The sequence below is a fragment of the Trifolium pratense genome, linkage group LG4, assembly GCF_020283565.1.
Source record: "Trifolium pratense cultivar HEN17-A07 linkage group LG4, ARS_RC_1.1, whole genome shotgun sequence".
In the NCBI taxonomy this organism is placed as follows: Eukaryota; Viridiplantae; Streptophyta; class Magnoliopsida; order Fabales; family Fabaceae; genus Trifolium; species Trifolium pratense.
In genome coordinates, this window is record NC_060062.1 from 26,735,959 (window position 1) to 26,759,758 (window position 23,800).

The window sequence follows — 23,800 nt, forward strand, 5'->3', positions numbered from 1 at the left end:
ATGCATGCTTGGTTTGATTGGAATCCGCTGTTGCTTTTCATGTTAAATTTCATGATGCTCTGTGTGTATGCTTGTGTTTTAATTACCGCGTGGCACTCTGCCTTTACACTTGTTGAAAAGTTTTTAAAATTACGTTTTTAAGGGTAGTATGGGTTAGGGTGTTACAACACCCACCTCTCACCTTCACGTACGAAGAACCAAAACCCCTCTCACCTTCACATACACGAACCCAACGCCGTCCTCACCTTCAATTCGCATCCCAAAACGCAGCAACCCAGAGCCGTCCTCACCTTCGCAAGAACCAGCGCCGTCCTCTCTCTCAACTCACCACCAGCGCCGTTCCCTCTCACGAACCCTAACTCCAAATCGAAGCTTAACTCCAAATCGAAGCTTCTCTTTCTTTCTCCGGCCTCTACTCTCACGAATCGAAGCTTGTTTTTCTCTCTCACATCGATTCAGGTACTCTTCTTTCTTTTTTAATCCTTTTTAAATATTTTCCTTTTTTTGATTTCTGTCGTGATTTTCCTTTTTAATTGTTACGTGGTTATGTGGTTTTGATGGGAGATGGGTATGATTATGGTGGAAGTGTGTGGTGAGGAATTTGTTTTCACGCATAGAAGAAGGTCTAATTTGTGTTTTCTGTTCTCTGTTGTCTCAGTTTGTTGGTTACAAAATCTCCCTTTGTTCTGATTTTTTCGTGGTTTATTACTTGGTTTGTTACTTGATTTCTTTGTGATTTCTTTCGTGATTTTACATGGTTTGTGGTTTGTTACTTGGTTTTAGCTCTTAGAATTGTTTCTACTGCAATTGATTTATGTTTTTTTTCATCTGCAATTGATTCATTTAAGTGATTGGTTTCCCATCGGGTACGAAACCAATACTTTAGTTGGTGTTACCATGTTTTAACTTAATTTCACAACATAGGTATGGATCGTAATTGGATGAAAGCTAGTAGATTAAGTGCCGAGTTTGAACGGCGAGTGATTGAATTTATTCGATTTGCTGAAATCAATCTTCCATCTCCCGAAAATAATGATGAAAAAAATCTTCCTCCTAAAAGTAATGAACATTTTCGATGTCCATGTGTTCTTTGTGGAAATAAAAAACTAGAAATTCATAAGGATAAAAAGTATTGCTTCTGAGATGGAAGGAAAGACAGAAGAAGAAGTAGAAAGATATGCAGAAGTTTTCAGAGAGCGATACAAGGAGTTGAATGGTAAGTTGCCATGAACATGAAAATGTGAATATTTTGCAGTAGTAAAACTAATTTGTAGAATCCAGATGAGTATAGATATGTATTTTGAAGGAAGTTTTTGTGTGTGATAAAGTCAGTTTACTCGCTTCTTGGTGTACTATTGTGGTTATGAAATGTGAAGACTATGCAAATTATCCAAAATCCTTGCCCAATCCTAGTAGCTTTAGTTTGCTTGATTGATTGGCCAACAACTCTGATATGTTGAGATGGACTGTGTAGTGTTTATTGAGACAGCTACAATGCATCTACATATTTCCTTTTTTATGTGTGTTGATTTACCAACCAAAACTTGAAATTCACATATCTTAAAAAATATGGGTCTTCTGATTTATGTATTTTGCTTGATTGATGTAGATTATGACAGAATTATAAAAAACATTGAAAGAGGTGAGTCAAGAATAGCTCGGAAAGATGAGATCATGAAAGCTATTGGGAAGAAGTTGGACCGCTACAAGAATCCTTGGCTAGAGTTGAAGATACAATATGGACAAAACAAAGGGAAATTATACAATGAAGAATGTGATCGATTCATGGTGTGGATTTTATTTAATTTTCATTTTTAGTCTATTCTTATTGAATTCATTTATCCCCAATTCATTATGTTGTCTGGTTTTTAACAGAAAATTCTTAATATTATTTTATTGTGGCACAAAATTTTCAGATATGCATGACTCACAAACTTGGATATGGGAATTGGGATGAATTGAAGGCGGCATTTCGAATGTCACCCTTGTTTCATTTCGAATAACAAGGAGAGATGTGACACCCTCATTCGGTTGGTAGAGAAGGAAAATCAAGAATATGATGAAAGGGAGAGACAAGCTCGTAAAGAAAAGAAACTTGCCACTAAGGTTCTTTTGAATCCCTTTTTTTACCTAATGAATTTCTTGAATCATATTGAAATAAACTCTTTTTAAGTTAAAGTTCTACAAACCTTTCAGAGTTCGACTCCATCAAAGCGCCCCTTGCCAAGACAGGCAGAGAGTCCATCTCTGAAGAAGCGGAAGCAATTAACGATGGATCACTATGTAAGCTCGGTAAGTTTGTTGCCAATGCATCATATATTCCATCATCATGATTACATCCATGTTGCAATTTCACTAATGCAGACTGGTATTATTGTGGCAGGGGAAGAGAAAAAAATAAATGGACGAATGCCCTACATTCCGGTAAATGAGAGGGGTTGTTTGTAGGTTGACTTCTGATTTTAAAGCCTTGGTGACTTTGATATGGCCTAGTAAACATCTCTATTGATCGTAGCGTGGCTTCTGGCTTCCCAAGTTTGGTGCTAGGGGCTTCTACCTAACACTCTAATTTTACCTCTTACACCTTCCTTTCTGCATTCTTATTTTTTTACTCTCCACAGCGCTGCTTTGCCTAATGTAACCTACGACCCATTCTGCATATATAAGTATTTGCCTATTTGCCTGATTAGTACTTCTGCATTCTGCATTAGCTGTGTAGTTTCCTAGCTGTGTAGGACTTCCTTCCACAATTAGAAATTCTTGACATTTCTCACAATTGTCTTCTTGGAACACTTCCTTCCCTGTTTCCTAGCTGCATTAGTTGTTGTAGTTTCCTAGCTGTGTTTTGTATTTGGAATTATAATGGCATCATTTTAATCCTAGCCTTCTCACTTCTCATATGCTTCATTCTTGATCATGTATATGTATTGTAGGTGTTCGATGATCCCACGTCATTAACCGAGGAGGAGATGTATGAATTGCGAAACAGCTGGGCTACTTGTTTTCTTGACCTGTACAATCCCGAGGTAGATTATGATGTTTCCGATGATGAGGTTTAGGAGCTAGCTAGTTACAATGGATTCACATTAATTAGGATGTTTTGAATTGTAATGACTTGTATTTTGCTTGAATGTTATAACATTTTGGATTGTTGGTATTTTGCTTGAATTGTAAGACTTGGTATTTTATTTGAATTGTAATGACTTGGTTGAATGTAATTGTATTTTGGTTGAATGTTGAATTGTAATGACTTGGTTGAATGTAATTGTATTTTGGTTGAATGTTGAATTGTAATGCTATTTTGGTTTTTTTTAATTACAAAATAGGATTTAAAAATATAAAAAAAAAAAAACGCAGGATTTTGAAAAAAAAAAAATTAAATAAAGTTACTATTTCACATCTGGTGACTTGGTCAGATGTAAAAGGTCCAATTTAATTAAAATAAAAAATAAAAAATTGGTCAGCTAAAACACGAGAACAGAGGTAAAAGGGGATACTTTACATCTGGCGAATGTCAGATGTAAAAAGCGTAAACTTACTACTTCTTGTACGTATACCTCTGACTGGGGCCAGATGTAAAAAGTGTTTTCTGTACTAGTGTTTGTAGAAAAAATTAATTTCATGAACACATGAACATAAATTATTCGTCGAAAAGATTAATTTCATGAATAGATGACCAATTTTTTTTAACCCCCTAGATGATTCCAAATATGAACTCAATTTTATTTTTAAAAATATATATTGTGTTTATAACTTTGGATCGAAACTCAAGAGATGTGAACCTCTTGTTTTATAAGAGTTCGTAAATTTTTATGAATGCTTGCTAAAGTAACACTTAGTTTATTATCACATTTCAACCTCTTAAAGACATGCAAATAGAAACATTGTTATTTAATCAAACACAAACAAAACTTCTACAAACAAATAAATTTAAAGCAAACTAAGTATAATATGTGAAATTCAACAACTACCAAAGGCTTGGTAGTAAAAAATCACAACTTTTTTTTCAATTTCTCAAACATATGTCAAATTAAATCTTCACAAATCCTCATTCTTGTAAGAAGATTAGCTATGTGGGCATTGCTCATCAAGGTCACTTGCAACTTTGAGATGAAGCATGCATTCACCTTGGTGGAAAGAATTGTTTGAAGCCATGAGACATTGATTTTGGTGGAAAGAATTATGGAAAGTCATGATAGGATGAGGGAGCGTGTGAGTTGAAGGAGAGAAAGTGAAAATTATGGGTTTGAAGAGAGTGGGTGTGTGAGTGGTGTAGTTATAGGAGAAGCAAGTCTTGCCTTACATGCATGACAACACTTGTCATTTGCCTTCCATGCAAAACACCAAGTGTCCTTCATGCACCTTGCTATTTGTCACCACATGCACTTGTCAAGTTGTCAATTAGTGATTGGTCAAAATGGCAAACAGAAAAGTTAACATCATGAACCTATTTTGAAAACAGAAAATTCTAGAGGAACTATTATTCGATGAAAAATTTTAGGGGGATTAAAAAAAATTTGGAATATTTAAAGGGATGGATAATATATTTGACCCTTTATTTATTTTATACAATTTTCTTTTTTAGTTTTTAAAATATGTTTTTATGAAGGTAAAACTAATTTTTTGATGAGCTTACACAGTACTTGTCCGAGGCTCCAGCTCCAATATCAACCGATGTTTTAGAGTAGTGGAAGGTAAACAGTACACGCTACCCTCGACTGTCTGTGATGGCTAGAGATTTCTTGGCTGTGCAGGCAACTTCAGTAGTGCCTGGGGAACTTTTCTGTGGCAAGGGTGATGAAATTGACAAGCAACGATTTTGTATGCAGAATGATAGCACACAAGCCGTTCTTTGTATCAAGTCATGGATTCAGGTTGGAATAAAGTTTAAGTATAAATCGACGGAGATAGATTATGAGAGGTTGATGGAACTAGCAACTGCTTCTGCAACACATAATATTAGCCCTTCAAGTTCTGAGAAGAAGATGGTAGATAATTATATACCACATTTTGTTAAATGTTCATGTTGGATTTAGTCTCTATAAAATGTGTATAATATTGTTGAAAGTCCTTATGTTATCAATATTAGATGGATGAAAATTAAATGTTCTACTTACTATAGAGATCAATTCTAGCATAATTTTTTTTTACAAGGACTAAAAGAAATAGTAAGGATCAAAGAATGTTTTTTATATTTTCAAGGACTAAAAATTAAATTGCAAGGAACAAAAGTAAAAAGTTGTAAGTTTTAGTAATCAAAAGAATATTTAAATCATAGTTTTGTTACTGTGTTTTTTATTAAATAATTCTATTTTTATTTTTTACTGAGTAGCTCTATTACTATATATATCTTAATCTTGATCTATATATAGATGACCATAAATAGTCTCAAAGAATAGTAATAGATGATGGAGTATATTAAAAACTCCGAATCTACCATTACAGGCCCAGATTTTGCCAGGAGAGGGAGTAATTTATCGTACATATATTCAGATACATTAGATTTTCAATGAATCTAAAAAGTAAATTTTCTTTTATATTTAGGACTATTATTTTAGACTTAATTGAACTCTTAGTCCCCCCAATTTTTTTTGACACAAAAATAATCTTTTATTTGTTACTATTTTGAAAATTAACACGGTGTATTTTTGCACATTATCTTTTTATTATACCCTAATTTTAATACACCAATAAATTCCTTTTTTTTGCCGACACTTTCTTTTTCCAATAAATTTGATATAGTGTAAATGCCTATTTACCCCCTGCAAAATTAGGAATTTTTCGTTTACCCCCTGCACAAATTTTTTTCTGTTTAACCCCTGCAATGTAATTTTTTTATTCATTTTTTTTGCCCCCAAGATGGACAAGTGGGCATCTGACTGTGCATCTTTGCTGACGTGGAAATGCATTAAATTTATATTTATTTTTAAAAATCCACGTTAGTTAATTTTATTTTATTTTTGAAAAAAATATTCTTAAAACTTTATTATTTTTTTTATTGCCAAAAAAAAATTCAAAAAATAATAATTTTTTAAAAAACAAAATTCTTAAAACTTTATTATTCTTTTTTAATACATTTTTTAAGATTTTTTTTAAATAATAAAAAATAATTTTAACAAATAAATTTTAAAAATAATAAACTTATTTTAAAAAATTTATTTTCTATTATTTTTACAAATTCATAAAACTTTAGTATTAATTTTTATTTACAGTAAAAAAAATTATTAAAGAAAACATGATAATAAAGTTTTAAGAGTTTTTTTTATAAAAGATTTTTTTTATAGTAAAAAAAAGGTTATTAAAAAAAACATAATAATAAAGTTTTAAGAGATTTTTTATAAAAAAAATTATTATTCTTTTTTACGGTAAAAAAATATTATTAAAAAATAATAATAATAAATTTTTAATAAATTTTTTTAAAAAATAATAAAAAAAAATTCAAATTTTTTTTTAAAAATATTAACTGACGTGGATTTTTAAATATAAATTTAACGTATTTCCACGTGTGCATGTGTCAACAAAGATACACAGTCAGATGCCCACTTGTCCATCTAGGGCGCAAAATAAAAAAATCTTGACATTGCAGTGGGGTAAACAGAAAAAAATCCACGCAGGTGGGTAAACGAAAAATCCATAATTTTGCAGGGGGTAAATAGGCATTTACCCTTTAATATATCATGTAAAAAAAAACAAAAATTTAATATGTTATGTACAAAAAAAAAAAGTTTTCTAAATATATAGTATTAATTAGTTTTATTGAAAAAGATAAGAATAATTGACAATGAGTATATGCTTAAAAAAAATAAATTTGACAATGAGTATAATTGACAAATCGTACATTTATTTAGTATAATAGTATTAGTAAAGTAGAAGCCGTAAAACTTAATATATATTGCTGCAAAATATAAAGTCATTCCCGGAGCCGGTCTTTCTAAAGAGGAAAGAAAGAAAGAAACAAACTTCTAGAAAAACATGACACATGAATTAAAAAAATAAATAGAAAACAAACGTTAATAGTATACAGAGAAGACACCATCACACAACCACCATCGGTCCATCAAGAACCGACAGCCAGCCACCCATCACCACCGTTGCCGTACCCACTCCTCCTATTCTCAGAAACTTAGTCTCCATTTAAGTTATAGGGTTTCTAAAATTTGAATGTGTTGTTGGGAGAAGAACATGGAAATTGGATAGATAGAGAAGAATGTGTGTTGTTGACATTGTTGGGAGAAACATGCATGAAGAAAATAAAAAGAACACAATCACAACACAAGAATATAACGTGAAAACTTTAAAATAAAAAAAAAAAAACACGGTCGTTGTCAAAACCGACAACCAGAGAATATCACTATGTGAAAATTGTTTCAACACATAAACTACTTTCAACCTTTCCACAACCCCCAATACACTCACACTCTCTAAAACAAATATCTAATTACATCTCACAACACTTTAATAAAAGAGTACAAAAGAAGAACAAAAAGTCACATATAAACTCAAAGTGTTTCCGTTGAGTGCATATAAAAACAAAGAACTTAGGTCCAATATATAACATTGGTTTCCCCCTTCTTCTCTAATAACTAATTTTTAACCTCTTTTATTTAAAAATTTGGGCGATGTGAGAATTGAAAATCAACCCCAAACTTGACAATAAAGATGAGATGTTTTTTTTTTGTTTTTTAAATTAAAGATGAGGAATATTATGCACGGTTTATTTTGCTATTTCAACCTACTAGATATGTTATAGGTTTAAATATCATTTTCGTTCTTATATGTTCACAAATTTTTAGTTTTAGTCCCTATATGTTTTTTTTGTTGCAAATACACCCCTAAATGTACAAATCTTAGTTGGTTTTAGTTTCTCCCGTCCAGTTGTAGCTAATTTCGAGAATTTTTGTCTTTAAGCACCATTATGAAAATGTGACCAACGAACTAATTAAGTTGTTATTATTATGAAATCTTGATTGTAAAAAGTCTTTTGAAAAAAATCTCTCAAAATCCATTCAAATCATGTGTTAAAAATCTTGATCGTAAAAAAGTCTTGTAAAAAAGTCTTTAAAATCTCACAAAATCAATATAGTCCAACAAAATCTCATAAAATTATCAAGATTTTTTTTGACAAAATTTGTCTCATAAAATCTCAATTCAATACACCCTCCTTAATTGAATATCACAAGACTTTTTTATTTTTAAAAAGTCTTTTAAAATTTTTTGAAATCCTAATTGAATACACCCCGCTTGTTGCCAAATTATTGTGACAATATCCTAGCGATTTAGTTGGGAAACACAAACTTTTGGACAATATTTAACTAGGTATTAATTGGGAACTAGCTAGGATATTTTTTATATTAGTTTCAAATTAGCTAGGAAATTTTTTGATAGATGATTTGCTGCCCAATCCATGCTACCCCCTATACCATAGCTAATTCACAATAATTCACAACAAATCTGTAGCTAACTCTGTTTTACTAGAGATTAGCTACGAATTAGCTACATACGCCGTCGAAAAGGGTCGGGCTATAGGGCCGGCCCATTAGCCCTATCCTTTTACACGGGTCGGGCTTCATAAAAAGGGGGCCGGACCTTATCGGGTCAGGCTTTTTCATGGGCCGGCCCACAGGCCCCTTAAAGAATTTAAAAAATTATTTAAATTTTTTTTATAATCTTGTTATTATTATATTTTGGTCCTATTTTTATGCATAAATTCATATATATTTTTTTTTTTTTTTTTTTGTTTTATTGTTATTATTTGTGTTTTGTTCCGATCTATAATCTGTTTTATTCCTATTTTTAAGCATATCATCTTTTTATATTTTTTTTAATTTTTTTTGTGCAATTACAACGAAGGATATAAAACTTGGAATATGTTTATTATAAGCCTATCATCTTTTTATTGTATTTATTTTATATTCTTTCTATATTTATTTATTTTTTTTACTTAAATTACAATGAATGAATGATATAAAACTTGAAATTTTTTTTGGTAGTAATAATAATAATATGACAAAAAACTTATTGGATTATAATGAGATTATTTGTTAGAGATTTGTTTATTTGTTTGATGAGGATAAAGAGGAAGATATTGTTGTTTGGGAGATTATGTGAGAAAATATAGGGATACGAATTACCTTCTTGAAGATTTATCTGAGAAATATAACATAAATTTAGTAGAATATGTTTTTTTTTTCAAAAAAAAAATACTATGAAAATTAGTGGGTCGGCCCATCGGGCCATGTAGGCTTTTGCTTATCGGACCGGGCTAAGTGGGTCGGGCCATGAAGTTAACGGGCCGGACTGGGCCGCCCCCTTTATTTGGCCGGGCCCCTCCAGGCCGGGCCAGGCCGGACCGGGCCGGCCCCTTTGACAGCTCTACGTATTTGGATTGAGAAGAGGGTGGGAGCGGTTGGCGGCGGCTGTGGAGAGGCTGCTTTGAAACCCTATCAGAGTGTCTGTTGATATTCATCAAATAGAATCCAACTATTGTATTTATTTGTTCTCATTTCTCACGATAGCAAAGTGCTCTCAGTGGAGTCGATTATATATACACCCACATATTTGATAATAATTTTTGTTGTTTGAAAAAATAAAAACTTTCTTAAAAAAATTGTGATGCACGAAAATAATACTAATATAATTGACTTTAAAAGCTAGGGTAATAATGATGAGTGCCTGTTTTCGGGATCATGTTGATAACTTTGTGGCTGGGTTCACGCAGCGTAAGCAGGTCACAGTGTCAATAGTGGAAGGCGAAGCATGGGCGCTCTTGCGGGCCATGAAAGAAGCCAATCATAGATGTTTGGATAGGGTTCAATTTGAAAGTGACTTACATATGTTCTGAAGCTATTCGAATCAGGCATAGTGGTAATTCAGAGTTTACTTTAATTGTGGCTGAAATTATCCAAATTATGTTTTCGTGTATAAACTTTGAAGTGAAGTTTGTTATGAGATAAGCGAGGTTGCTCATACTCTTGCTCGGGCGGCCAATTCTTGAGCTAGTTTTCGTAGTTTTGATATTATTCCTTTATGTATTGAACAATTACTAGTTAATCAAATGCATTAAGTTTGTTTGATTAAAAAAAATTATTTAAAATTGAAACAATAATTATATGAAAATTTAAAAGAATTAGAATTAGAATTATTTGAATTTGAATTGTTTCTTTTTTAATAAAAAAATTAAATGCAAATTCACAATATTTATTTACTCTAATAGATGACTCTTAAAGAAAAATAATTATATAAGTATGAATGTTAATAATGAAAAAGTAAATCATACCCAGAAATATTTGGCTATGAAGATGGTTCAAACTGAGAAATATTTGGTATTTCCATTGCTCTACAAATTTATTGAGTTGACTTTGATATTGCCGGTGTCGACAACATCCGTTAAAAGAGTTTTTGATATGCTATCTTTTAACTTTGCAATTTTAATTTTTTCTTTAAAATCAAAAACCAATTTGAAATATTTACCGACCAATCTTCGTCGAGGTCAACAAACATGTGATCACTACGTCAATGCGGTATTTTATTTATTTATTTATTTTGGCTTTTACCATCGATTTAATTTGGTTCGTGGGTCAGTTTTAGCATCAAGTGGTTCCAGCCTTCTTCCAATCGCAGTTGCGAGGAATTGAACTGTAGTCCTCTCTACCAAGTTCAACGTCAATCACCATTGAACCAACTAATGTCAACGTAGTATTTTTGTTGTCATACTTTTTATCTTCTAGCTACCACTAACATACAAAGATTAAAGCACACAAAATTTTGATACTCAAAGAAATAATTTTTTCTCCTTTTAATTTAAAATTTATTTATAAAAAAGGCTAGTAGCTAGCTTGTGCAAAAAAATAAAGAATGTCCCTATCAAAGACTCTATTATTATAGAGAAATACTTCTCTAGGCACAAGGATAAATATATATTGTTAGGCACACTTACATAAAGAAGCAAAAAATTAAAGAGAAATAGTTAAAATGATATTGATTGATGTGACTTAATTATTTTTCTTTTATTTTTTTAGATTTATGTATGTGTGCCTGGATAAAATTAATTTGGGTTTGTACCATAAAAGAATACCTCATTATTATCAACTAGTCACCGCCCCGTGCGATGCACGGGTTTGAAAGAACGTCCTATACATAACAATCATGGTTGTTGTCAATCATGGATGCTATGAGCCAAATGAAGTTAGTCATAAGCATATAAAAATTAATCAAATTGGTTCATTTGGCGGAACACCAAATTTATTTCAATCATGAATGCTGTCAATTAAGTGGGTTAAGCATAATATATCATTGCAAATATAGGATGTTTTAAATTAAAAGCATCATATAATTTAATCTTAATTAAGTGGGTTAAACATAATTGATCATATGCTCACTTCAAGAGAATCATCACACCGAATTTTATAATGGAACTTTCTATGACCCATGACATTTATAGAAAGAAGATTACTACTATTTGAGAATAGATAGAAGTGCTATGAGACATAGGAGTGCTATTCAAAATATAGGTAGGAGAAATTTTAGTGATGATAGAAGAATTTTGTGAAGGACATGATAGCAAGTTCCAAAATAGTATTCTTCAACATATGAGAATTATTTCTACCTTCCTTTCCTCTCATCAACCTTCAATGTATAAGATTTTCTAGGTCAATCTCATTATATCATATGAAGCCAAATTCAATTTACAAAAACAACCACATAAATTATCATTATCATGACAATATGAAGAAAAAAAAGTTTCAATGCACAATAAGGATGCAAGAGTGCATTAGGATATACTTTAAAGAAAAACATCAATACATAGACTCAATCCATTTCTCTCTTCCTCTAAACAATAATTCAAAAATAATCATAGCTCCTTTTTTCCATTAATTTGGTTGATAACTTCAAACTCCAGGTCCCTCCCTCTTTAGGACATATAGATCGAAGGCCCAAAACCAAATTGATAATCTTCTATCATATCCTACAATCTAAAGTTCCCTGCATAAAATTTGGAAATTCATCATATCTGAGATAAAAAGATAACTACATTGAATGTTACCAGCATATAGTTATATTGAACATAGTTTATCCATAGTCATGGAGAAAATCAAATGGATAATCAAATCAAGAATAACTAACATCTAAAAAGCAAGCAATCAAGTAGAAAAAATAATCTTAATTGTTAAAAAATAAATTTCAATATAAATCAGAAAAAATAATATAATTCACACAATAAAAGTGCTAATTTTGCCAAGACAATTATGATGTTCAAATGTTACAAATAGAACCACGTTGCTGCTATGTGACAAAAAATTTACCTCATTAGTATTGCTTGTACTTTTCACCTCATTAGTTTAAATGAGAACATGCATGGTGTATATAGAAGTTTTTCATCTATGTTTCAATCCCCACCACTTAAGCCATGCTCAATAAAAATCTCATTCCACCGACCAAACAAAACTAAAGAAAATCAATTAATTGAAATATCACAAAGAGACATAATCAGAAAAAATTAATGCAGAAGTTAGAATCTTTTTACCTCTAGCATTTCAAAAGGAAAAAAGGCATAATCAGGTAACCTATATCAAACACCACCAATATTTCCCCATACTATAATACTCTGCAATTTAAGTGCAAAAAAAAAAAAACCATAAGCAGATAAAATATAATCAAATACCAATCAATTTTCCGTTAAGAAAAAGTCAATTACTTCAACACTCAACATGTCAAAATTATCTTCTTCTAACCCTTTATTTATTTAAGAGGAGATGAATAGAAAAGAAAATTAGAAGAGTGGTGCATTTGATCAATGAGAAAATATGTGTGTATTAGTGAAGGAGTTATTCAAAAATATAGGATTGGATGCTCAAGACTTCCTAAAAAGTATCAATGATGATGTAGTCATCCCTATAAAATAGTAGTAACCATACATACCTATCCTTCCTCCCCTAAAAAGTAGCAATTATGATTCGCCAACATGAGTTCCAAATTTATATGCACAAGTAAAAAATGAATAAAAAGTTGCTTACAAAAAAAAATAAGAAGGGGTTTAGTTGCTTAATTAGTGTGTTTCTAATTGGAAGATCCCTAATCTCCCAAACCAACAAAACAAACCCCCAATAGCTACATCATGGAAAAACCACTTTTAACTTTCATTGTTAACACATGGAATTAAGGATCATAATGTGAGAGATAGAAGAAGAGAAACTAACTCTTATAACACAGATGATTAAAACTTTCAGGCTAATCCATCCTTTATCTGCAAAAAACACAATCTCAGCAAATATTAGAAAATAAATCATCAAATAATCTAGAAATTTCAAATTTTACAATCCATATCTATCCTTTTCATTCTATTGGAAATACATTTTCCACTATCAAGTGTTAGATGCATCCTTTTGTTAAAATAAAAACACAATTTAAAACAGGGAATTGGAGGTTCACTCATAGTCCCTGGTTATTGGAATTCGGAAATGTTAATTCTTAAGATAGACCATGTGATCATTTAACAAATTTAAGGCATGAATTTAAAGTAAGAGACTACAATATTTAATGTGCAGTAAGGGACTTCGGATTAATCCTTTTTCTTTTTTTTTTTCCTGAAGTTGAACTTTTATATTACCCTCTAAAGATGAAAAGCAACAATGATACAAGCAAAATTAGGAAGAAAAACACCGGAAGAAAAAGAAGAAAGAAAATGGAGAAATTGGATAACAATTAAACTCACTTGTTGGGATGATCTGCTGTAGAGAACATGGAGATAAAGTATAAAAAGTCATCGTGGCCTTGAAACTGACTGTGTGTTCGTCACTGCATCCGTAGAACAAAATTTGACACCATTAAAAGTGTAGGAAATGAGCAAACATACAAAATTGATAGAAATCAAGAAATACCACTCAAACTCCAAAGTAAAAGAGAAAAGAGCACATGAATCCACATTGTTTACCTGAACAAAGGAACATCAAAATGCGCAGATACTCCTCCAAAACCATTTGGTGATGAACTGTACCTGCCATTGATGCTTATTAGTTTTAGGTGCCGGCTGGCTAAATATAAAATACACATTTGTAACCCAAAAAAAAAAGAGTCGTGAAAGTGCAATTCAATGAGGCAATAAATCAAACTTGTAAAAGGAGAATTAATTAAAACTGTAAAATTTACACAAAAAGTAGTAAAATAATAAAGATTTGATCAAAGAATAAAGTGGAATATTGTTAAGAGTTAATATAGACTTACAGTAGTAGGAGTAGATATCAGTTCATCTTGCGTTGCATTTGCATCTACAATCATGCCACTTGATGCCTGGATAGTGCTGATGCAAAGATTTGAAGCATGAACCAATCAGAGTGCAAACTGTCCAAGCAAATTAAAAATGCATGATGTAAGTATGCAAACTCAAAATCAATATTGTCCAAGCAAGTGATACCAGGTCAAAGAGGCAAATAGGAAACATAATAGAGCTGAAACATGACATATAAGAGCCTTACCTCAAATGATATCCATGAATGCCGCTCTCATGTTTGGATATACCTAAATGATGGCAAAATATTTTGCAAAGCCTTGTTAGTTGATACAAACAAATTAGTTTGAAAAAGACAATTTCAGATATCAGTATTTCCACACAAGGCAAAACAGAAGGGTATAAATTATTAATAACAGCCTCATATTTTCCTATCAAACTCAAAAGACCGCCATGATGTTTCTGCTCGGCAGTAGCAATCCTTACAGAGGCAACACAGGCTTGCCAGTAGCAAAAGACCAATTATTCAACAATACAAGCCCACAAAGCACTAGTAATCGATTCTCCACCCAAACTTCAGTAGATCATAATTGTAATTAACCAAGATATTTAAGAATACCCGTCTATGAGCTGTGGTCTATTGTCATCACTGAATCTGTTAACCAGTGGTGGATATAAGTTATAGTTTGTGAGGGCAACTGCCACTACTCCTCTAGTGGATTTTTAATAGAAATGTATATAAATTGTTCTATTCCCTCATCAATAATCAACTGTTTCAAGTTTCCCGCGGTTACTCATTAATTAACAATTTGTGCAAAAAAATTACGAAGGAAAAATTACTCGTTAACTACCAGTGATAACCCAAGGAACCAGAGGGGAGCATTAAGCATGTACACAACATCTTCGGTAGCTACATTTCCCGAAGCCCCCTTAGCATATGGACAACCACCAAGACCAGCAACTGAAGAATCATCTGCGCTTATTCCCATCTGTTTATATGAATACAAACCAATGATGTCAATTAATAACTGTGACTACCAAATCATAAAAAGCAGACCCAATTTAAACCTATATTCTAGAAAAAATATGCTTCTGATTTGTTACAGCTGGAAAATCCTGAATTTGCCAGTCATGTATCTCAGGCTGTCCGATCTAAAGATAGGATTGCTCATGTTTCAACTCAGTCAAGCACATTCAAAGTATGCAGTTGCAACATGATCTGTTTGATCTTAAAATACACATTTAAAATCCAAATCTGTAATGCTTCACTGAAAACAAAACTAAAACTAAAAAACCCAGCAAAAGAGTATGTGGAAGCTTAACATCAACATATATTACACGTGCCACTTAACTTCACAACTCAAACAACCAAATTTGAAAAGTCAATTGAAAAACCTTACACAAAATCATATGCTAAACTCTAAGGGCAAAAAAGATTAATCCACATTCCATGAATCAAGACAAAATTAACATTAACATATAGTAATACATATAGTACTTAACTTTTCAAATTTTTTAAAAATTGTAAATTCAATTGAAGAATCAGTTCTGCACTAAATCATATACATGGACTTTATGCATGAAAAATATAAATCAGCAATTTCAAAAACTAACCTCCGTATTTTTTCTTCACGGTAATTACACGTCGACGTTTCAACTTGTGCTCTCTCCACCTGTAAATAGAAAGTTTAATGCGTTACAATAAATTTAATAAAAATTAGAATGAAATCATGAATAATAATGAGAGAAAAAGCATGACAATTGTAGTAGTAACAATTCTTCAAATTCAATTTTTCTAACCTCTAGATCTAACGATTTGATCCTTTCTTGAGTGATTTCAACGGATCCATTGCTTGAACAACATGATGCCTGAAAATTGTTTGTCGTAGATAGAACCGGAGGACGGTTCTATCTACGACAAAATAAGTGGAAAAAGATTAACCAAATCATTGCATGAAATACCATTAACAATTATATTATAGTCATGTCTTTGTAAAAATCCCTTTCGATCAAATAAATAAAAAAAAATGTTATACTAAATTTCTTCTCACCCAATTAGTGGTCTTTCTACTGAAATTCAAATCCATCTAGAACTTTACTTCATTGTGAGTTTAAGAAAATGGTGTAACCTAAAACAAAAATGAAAAAAGTAAAAATAAAACAATGCAAGATTCATCAATTAAGTATATAAATTGGAAGCAAAAAAACTGAGGAAGAGGAGGAGAGTAGAGAAAAAAAAGGAAGCTAGGCAGAACCAAAACAGAGAGGGGAGCTTGCCATTAAGCCACAAAAACACATCAATATTTCCAAATTCAAACACCAACCTTCTTCAACACACAAATTAATCAAAACAAATCATTCCCAAACCAAACCACCATTTTCAATCAATAAAACAAACATCATTAAAGAGTGAAAAAATCATCACTATCACCATCCACCGTATTTAAGTTCAATGTTGGGGTTTTTTGCAGAGCATAAAATTGATAGGGGAAGAACAGAAAAAACCTAAAAAAATCATCACTATCACCATCCACCATAACTACCACACATCACCACCACCTCCAATCTTCATCCATCCTAACAAAAAAAAAAGCAACACAAAAAAATAAAATAAAATAAATAGAGTATAGAAAGTAAGGGATCTAACCAGAGGAAAGAATGAGAAATCGTCGCCGCCGTCGCCAAGCACCGCCGTGTCACCGCCACAAGAATTCTCTCGGCCGGAACTCCTCCTCCTCGCCGGAACTTCTCTCCCGCCGGCAAATCTTCTTTCACTCGGCAAAAAATCACTCTCACGAGCGATTGATTTGGGAAAAAAGAGAGAAGAGAGATGAATAATAGTTGAGGGTAAAGAGAGATGAGAGTGTGAGTGAGGATGGTGAGAAAAGAGAGAGTACGGGAGAGAGAAAAGAGAGAAGAGAGAGAAAAACACTTGATAAATGAAAAAAATTTGGGAAAAAAGAAATATATATTTTATTGGGCCCAATGCATGTGTTCCATGTAGCTATCCATGTGTAAGTTTCTAGTTCTCACTTCTCAACATGTGGTTTGCCAGGAATTAGGGTTACCAAGGGAGAAGGGAATTAGGGATGCAAACCTAGAGTTGTCAACATTTTATTGGCTAATACACAAAGATGTCAAGTGACAATTGGACAAAAAATTAGGGTTTCAAATCACCATAGAATTAGGGCTTCCAAAACAACCTTGCTTTTAGTATAATAAGAATAAGATAAGATAAGATAAGATAAGATAAGATTAATTGATTACCCTTTATCTCAGCAACCCTGAATTTCGTGTATATTTACAACAAACTTAACAAACACGGTGCCACGGAAATTCAAAGTCTGTATGAAAGTTGTTTAACTCGGTCTAGTCTTTTGTGGGTCTCTTCACCTTTTTTGTTTGTGGCCATAAATAATTAGTCTCTACTATCTCTTCATCAATCTTCAATTAACAAACATTTAAATTCTTCAATTCTCAACCACTCTATTTCTATATCTCTCTGAATGAAAAAACATGACAAGCAAAGGAACAAACTCTGGAGAACAACAACCAAAGACAGAGTGTTGCATGTGCGGTGATCTTGGTTTCTCTGATCAACTTTTTCAATGTAAAATCTGCCAATTCAGATCTCAACACAGGTACAGTATCTTCTTAGAAAATAGAAAAAATAACCCATAAATTTTTATTTTACTATAAGTGATCTATATTAAAATAATTTATATCTTTAATTTTATTTTAATTTTGACAGACTTCTTTAATATCATTATATTTCAATTTTTGGTTATTGGGATGTGCATGTTCTTTGGATTTTTCTTTCAATAATTCATTCCATGATTTTTTTGCAGGTACTGTAGTAATCTGTACCCAAAAACAGAGTTTTTTGGAACATGTAACTGGTGCTTGAGTCCTGAGAATTCACCAAACTCTTCAAATTCTTCTTCTTCTTCTTCTTATAAGAAAAACATGATGAGTACCAAAGACGAAGGAAAGAACAAGAAAATAAAAAATTGTATTGAAAATAAGGGAATGATTAAAGGAAGTGGTGGTGGCAGTGGCGGCGGTCGTGTTTATCATCTTCAACTTCCGAAACCAATGAAGAAACAAAATTTACCATCTGAAAAAAAATCACCATTAGCATCAACATCTCCTCCAATTTTAGTTTCAACTCGTAAAAGAATCATCACAAATGGTGCTTTGGAAGAGAAATTGAGAAGAACTAGATCCGAAGATATTATAAAAAGTAGTAATAGTATTGGTGGTACCAAACAAGTTTCCAGGAATAAGGTGAGAAGGTATAAGCTTTTGGATGAAGTTTCAAGTTAAAATAAAAATAAAATAAAAAATTATTAGAGAATAGAGATGAATGGTTTTTGTGATAGATGAATGAATCATACAAAAATGAAAAAAAGGGTCATCTTTTTTTATTTATATTTTTTATTTTTATTTTTATTTTAAAGTTTTGTCCTGATACATGTACAGAACAAAAGTGAATGAATGAAGGAGCTAAAAATGTTTAGATTCATAACACATACAAGTGCTTTGAATTTGTCTTTCCCTTCTTTTTCTTGCCGAATGTCATTTTAACGTGCAGCGAGGAATATTAGAATTTGATTTGTTTATTAAGTACTCAACTAGTCGCTTACCTGTGCGATGCACTGTTTTATACTATAACGTCCAAAAATTATTTATATAAGTCGTAAATTTAAAATTAAAACAATAGGTATTATCAAAATAATAGTTACAATATTTTTTCAAAATAATAATAATAATAATAGTTATAATAGAATTTATCTAAATGTGATATCAAATATTAGTTTATACATTTAAAAAAACTTATTTATACATCACATTTGAAGTTACTTTGGTATCTTCTTCATTAACATTGGCTGGCAATATTTTTAACTCATTATTTAAAATAACTCTGGAAATGACAACATATAATTGACCATGGAAAAAAATTGATGTTGAAACATAACTTTTTTTTTTGTATTGTAAATCTCATGGGAGGATTTTGAGTTGCATAAACTACTTAGCTTCATTATCGAAGAATCTGACATTTATATTAATTTGAAACATATTGGGAAAAAGATAAATCAACTTAATTCGTACTCAAAATCGAATATGATATTAGTAAATTTTATTTTATCTATTTTTTTTACTAACACTTCAAATTGATTTTTATTTGGATCAATCAAAAGAACGCGACGATGAATTTCCGTACCAAAATCATCAGTAAATAGTCCCGACAATCGACCAACTCTCTATGTACACAAAGATTGGACAAAAGTTTATTAAGCTGGACTGACAGCAACTTGCTTGTGCATTTACCAACAACTGGAGCATTCTTTACATGGTCAAATGGTAGGCCTGGCGCAAGACACACAGAGAGGAGATTAGATAGATCAATTTGCAACCATGATTGGCTTGATGTTTGCACTTCCATTAGCTGCATCACTCTAGTGAGAAACAAGTCAGATCATTATCCTTTGTTATTGGATTTTCAAAGGAACATTCACAAGTTTATGCCTTCTTTCAAATTTCTTAGTATGTGGTCCACTCATGAAACTTGCAAAGTTGTCATAGCTAATAGTTGGAATGTGCCTGTAGTCGGTTGTCCTATGTATATTTTGAATACTAAATTGAAAAGACTCAAGGAAAAACTTAAAGTGTGGAATAAGGAATCTTTTGGTAACATACATGATCATGTGAAGGTGGCTGAGAACCAGTTGCATGATATTCAATTGCAAATCCAATCAAATGGGCATTCTGATCACATGATGCAGCTGGAAAAAGAAGCTCAGTGTAACTTGGATAAGGCTCTGGACAGACATGAACTCTTTTGGAAAGAAAAATCAAGCTCTAAATGGTACTTGGAGGGAGATAGAAATACAGCTTATTTTCATAGGCTAGCAAAAGTCAAACATGCATCCAAATTAATATCATCTCTCAAAAATGGAAATGAAGTCATAACAGATCCAACACAGTTAGCTGATCATGCGGTGAATTACTTTAAATCTCTTTTTTGTACTAACACTATTATGCAGGAGTCTTTGCTTGTGGAAGATGTTATTCCTTCTCTAGTCTGTGACAATGTCAACAATTTGTTAACAATGTTACCTTCTAAAGAGGAAATAAAAACTGCAGTTTTTGATCTCAATAAAGATGGAGCTCCTGGACCAGATGGCTTTGGAGCATTTTTTTATCAAACTTATTGGGATATTATTCAAAATGATGTTGTCAGTGCAGTGCTGCAATTCTTCTCTTCTGGATGGATACTTCCTAATTTCAATTCAAACACCATGATTCTTATTCCCAAAAATGAAAGTGCTGATACAATTGACCAATTTAGGCCTATTGCATTGGCAAATTTCAAGTTCAAAATTATTTCTAAAGTCTTGGCCGATAGACTTGCACAAATTTTGCCATCTATTATTTCCAAAGAACAAAGAGGGTTCATCCATGGCAGAAATATTAAAGATTGCATTGGTTTAACTTATGAGGCCATCAATCTTCTTCATAAAAAATCATTTGGTGGTAACTTAGCAATGAAGATTGATATTTCCAAAGCTTTTGATACTCTTAACTGGTCTTTTCTTCTTAAAGTTTTAAAGCAATTTGGCTTCAATAACAAGTTCTGCAGTTGGATAGAAGCAATTTTAAATTCTGCACACGTCTCAATCTCCATCAATGGTGCTCAACATGGCTATTTCAAGTGTAGGAGAGGTGTCAGACAAGGAGATCCATTATCTCCACTCTTCTTTTGTCTGGCTGAGGAAGTTTTGAGTAGAGGAATATCTAAGCTTGTGATTGATGGAAAGGTTGATCTCATTAAAAGCTCAAGAAACACTTATATTCCATCACACTGTTTATATGCTGATGACATTATGGTATTTTGCAGAGGTAAGTTATCTTGTATTCAAGCTTTTAAAAATCTATTCACAGAATATGCTAATTGCTCAGGTCAAATTATTAATGTCTCTAAGTCTACTCTTTACTCTGGTGGTATATCCCAAGTCAGACTTGCTCACATTGCGAATTTAATTGGCTTCAATATTGGTTCTTTGCCTTTTATTTATCTTGGTGTCCCTATCTTTAAGGGTAAGCCAAAAGCCAGATACTTCTATCCAATTGCAGACAGAATTAAGTCTAAACTCTCAGCTTGGAAAGCTTCACTCTTGTCAATTGCAGGAAGGGTCCAATTAGTTAAATCAATGATTCAAAGCATGCTGGTTTATAGCATTTCTGTTTACTCTTGGCCTGTTTCTATCCTTAAATCTATTGAAACATGGACTAGGAATTTTATATGGAGTGGAGACATTAATCAGAAAAAGCTTGTTACAGTTTCATGGAAAAGGGTTTGTCTTCCACCTGATGAAGGTGGGCTTGGTTTGAGATCATTGATCAGCATTAATGAAGCCACCAATTTAAAGCTTTGTTGGGCGCTCCTAAATTCTAATGAAGATTGGGCAGTTATTCTAAGGAGCAGAGTTATTAGAGGCCATCATGCAATTAACCATCATATATACTCTTCCCTTTGGAGTAGCATCAAGGCAGAATTGTCAACAATTAAAGATAACTCATGTTGGAAAGTAGGCTCCGGTCAGCAGATCAACTTGTGGTATGATGCTTGGTGTGGAATCCCTTTGGCTCAATCTCTTAATATCCAACATAATGTTGTTACTTGGCTTCCTCAAAATGTTAGTGAAATTATTCTGTTGTGAATTCGTCTTAAAATCACACCAATGAATAACTTGATGTGTGGAGCAATAGAACGACAACCAACAATTAAGCGGAATAAGCAATAATAATAATAACCGATAAAAGATAAAGGAGAAGAAAGAACACAATATTTGTTTACCCAGTTCGGTCCAATAATGACCTAGTCTGGGGGAGAGAGCAGCCCCTCCGTTCCACTATATCAAAGAGTAACGCTACAAAGAAATTCCCAATTGGGTTACAAGAATTAATCCTAATTCTACCCAAAACCCGAATCTCTTCCCGTGGCCAAGAGACTCAATTTGATAAGTGTTTTCCAAGGTGTAATCAATCCCCTTTGCTCAACCCTAGAGTTATACCAAGAGACAACCCCTCTTGTTTCTCTCTAAAACCCTAGCCTTGTGTCGGCGGCAAATCCTAATTGAAAACCCTACATTGTTGCTTCCTTTCTCTCTCTCTCTCTCTCAATTTTTCTATGAATAAAGCACTCCCTATTTATAGAAAAATAATATGCCAAAAAATTAGTAACAAATCTGTTTTAAAATAAAACAAATCCAAGTCAAAGTATCTTCCAAGAAAATATATTTTTTTCCCAAAAGATCTTCAAAACATCAAAGATGCAAAAAGATTCAACAAAGATTTTTCTGACTTCTTGTAACTGAGATTTCAAGGCATATCCAACAATTCTCCACCTTGCCTTTAAATCGATGGTGATCCCATCAACCACCGTGCTGCTCTCTCCATCTTGAATCTTCTATCAAGATCACCGGATTGTACCTCCCTCTTCATCCTCGGAATGCCTTCCGCTCTCATGAAGATCTTGCATCCCACTACCATAGGATTTTAGGTAGCCCCACAAGATTCACCGCACCCTCTTCAGACTCCGAACTGGTCAAGTCCGTACCTCCCTGAAGAAACGCTTGCTCCTAACTATCATCGGAATTTTAGATAGCTCAACAAGCTCCACCATCCCTCTTCAGCCCCCGGATTGTGCCTTTTCCGTCCTCCTGAAGAATCGCTTGCCTCCGACTATCCATGGGATTTTGCGATAGCCCTACAAGCCTTCACCACTCTTCGACCCCGGAATGCCTTCCGTACTCTCGAAGTTTTGCTTGGCTCCAAACCAACCTTGGAATTTTAGGCGGTTCCACAAGCTGCAACATCAAACTCTCCTTGTATCCAACTACCTCCAGCAGTCTCACAAGTTACCAAGTCTGATCATCTGTTGCTTTCAATTGCCTCCCTGAAGATCCTCTCAAGGTCTTGCACTTCTTCAGCCACAATTGAAACATAACTCACAAGGTCTTCATGGTCATCCCCCTTTGGTTCAACAATACCATTCTCCTCCCTATCTCCGATTAGATAGCCAAGAGCTAATGTTGACTGTCTACCACTATTGGAAGACTCCACCTCAAACTGAGTTTCCACCAAAGTATACCCACCATGATCTCCACCTTGTAACACGCAAGACCTCTTTAACTCCTCTGAAACATACTTCAAGCTATTGTTAGTCTCCAACAATTCCAGTTCAGTTCAACACCTAGTAAACCTTGTTCACTAGTCCAACTAAACTCATGTCACTAACAGGTCCACCCGAAGTCCCACAACTCAACCACATTATGAGAATCACCGCTAGTTATAGATGCATGACCAACTATCTTTGCATCTAAGTTCAGAAACATACCTCACATCGTGTAAAGAAACTCACGATTGTCAAACTTCGTAAGACAAACTAAACCCATACCTTGAACTTCAAGCTTTCCGTCTTCAAGATGAACAACTCCACCTTCAACTAGATCTAGAGCCTCAAAGTATTCATTCTTTGACCACACGTGATAGGAGCATTCAAAGTTCATG

At 32.8% G+C, this 23,800-nt stretch overlaps 1 protein-coding gene and 2 long non-coding RNA genes across 15 annotated transcripts; 2 read left to right on the forward strand and 1 right to left on the reverse strand.

Annotated features, from left to right (window-relative positions):
- The first annotated feature begins 1,103 nt into the window (after positions 1-1,103).
- On the forward strand, positions 1,104-3,192 carry LOC123921094. The gene is made up of 6 exons (XR_006813953.1): positions 1,104-1,216; positions 1,610-1,788; positions 1,917-2,106; positions 2,197-2,292; positions 2,384-2,637; positions 2,934-3,192. It is a non-coding gene; the product is annotated as an uncharacterized LOC123921094 (long non-coding RNA).
- Positions 3,193-11,493: 8,301 nt separating this feature from the next.
- Positions 11,494-17,427, reverse strand: LOC123921180. Of its 13 annotated transcripts, none has more exons than XR_006813981.1 (13): positions 16,872-17,425; positions 16,276-16,353; positions 16,025-16,136; positions 15,839-15,897; positions 15,076-15,213; positions 14,472-14,514; positions 14,221-14,337; positions 13,931-13,993; positions 13,712-13,794; positions 13,197-13,243; positions 12,524-12,604; positions 12,303-12,421; positions 11,494-11,982 (listed from the first exon to the last, which is right to left on the reverse strand). It is a non-coding gene; the product is annotated as an uncharacterized LOC123921180 (long non-coding RNA). The 13 variants fall into 13 exon arrangements; XR_006813974.1 differs by having other exon boundaries at positions 12,303-12,444; positions 13,931-13,987; positions 15,065-15,213; positions 16,872-17,423; XR_006813973.1 differs by having other exon boundaries at positions 12,303-12,444; positions 15,065-15,213; positions 16,025-16,093; positions 16,872-17,420.
- A 101-nt stretch (positions 17,428-17,528) lies between these two features.
- LOC123921179 lies at positions 17,529-18,754 on the forward strand. The gene is made up of 2 exons (XM_045973609.1): positions 17,529-17,865; positions 18,073-18,754. Exons 1-2 carry the CDS (start codon positions 17,741-17,743, stop codon positions 18,548-18,550), a joined length of 603 nt encoding a protein of 200 aa, XP_045829565.1. The 5' UTR covers positions 17,529-17,740; the 3' UTR covers positions 18,551-18,754.
- The last annotated feature ends 5,046 nt before the right edge of the window (positions 18,755-23,800 follow it).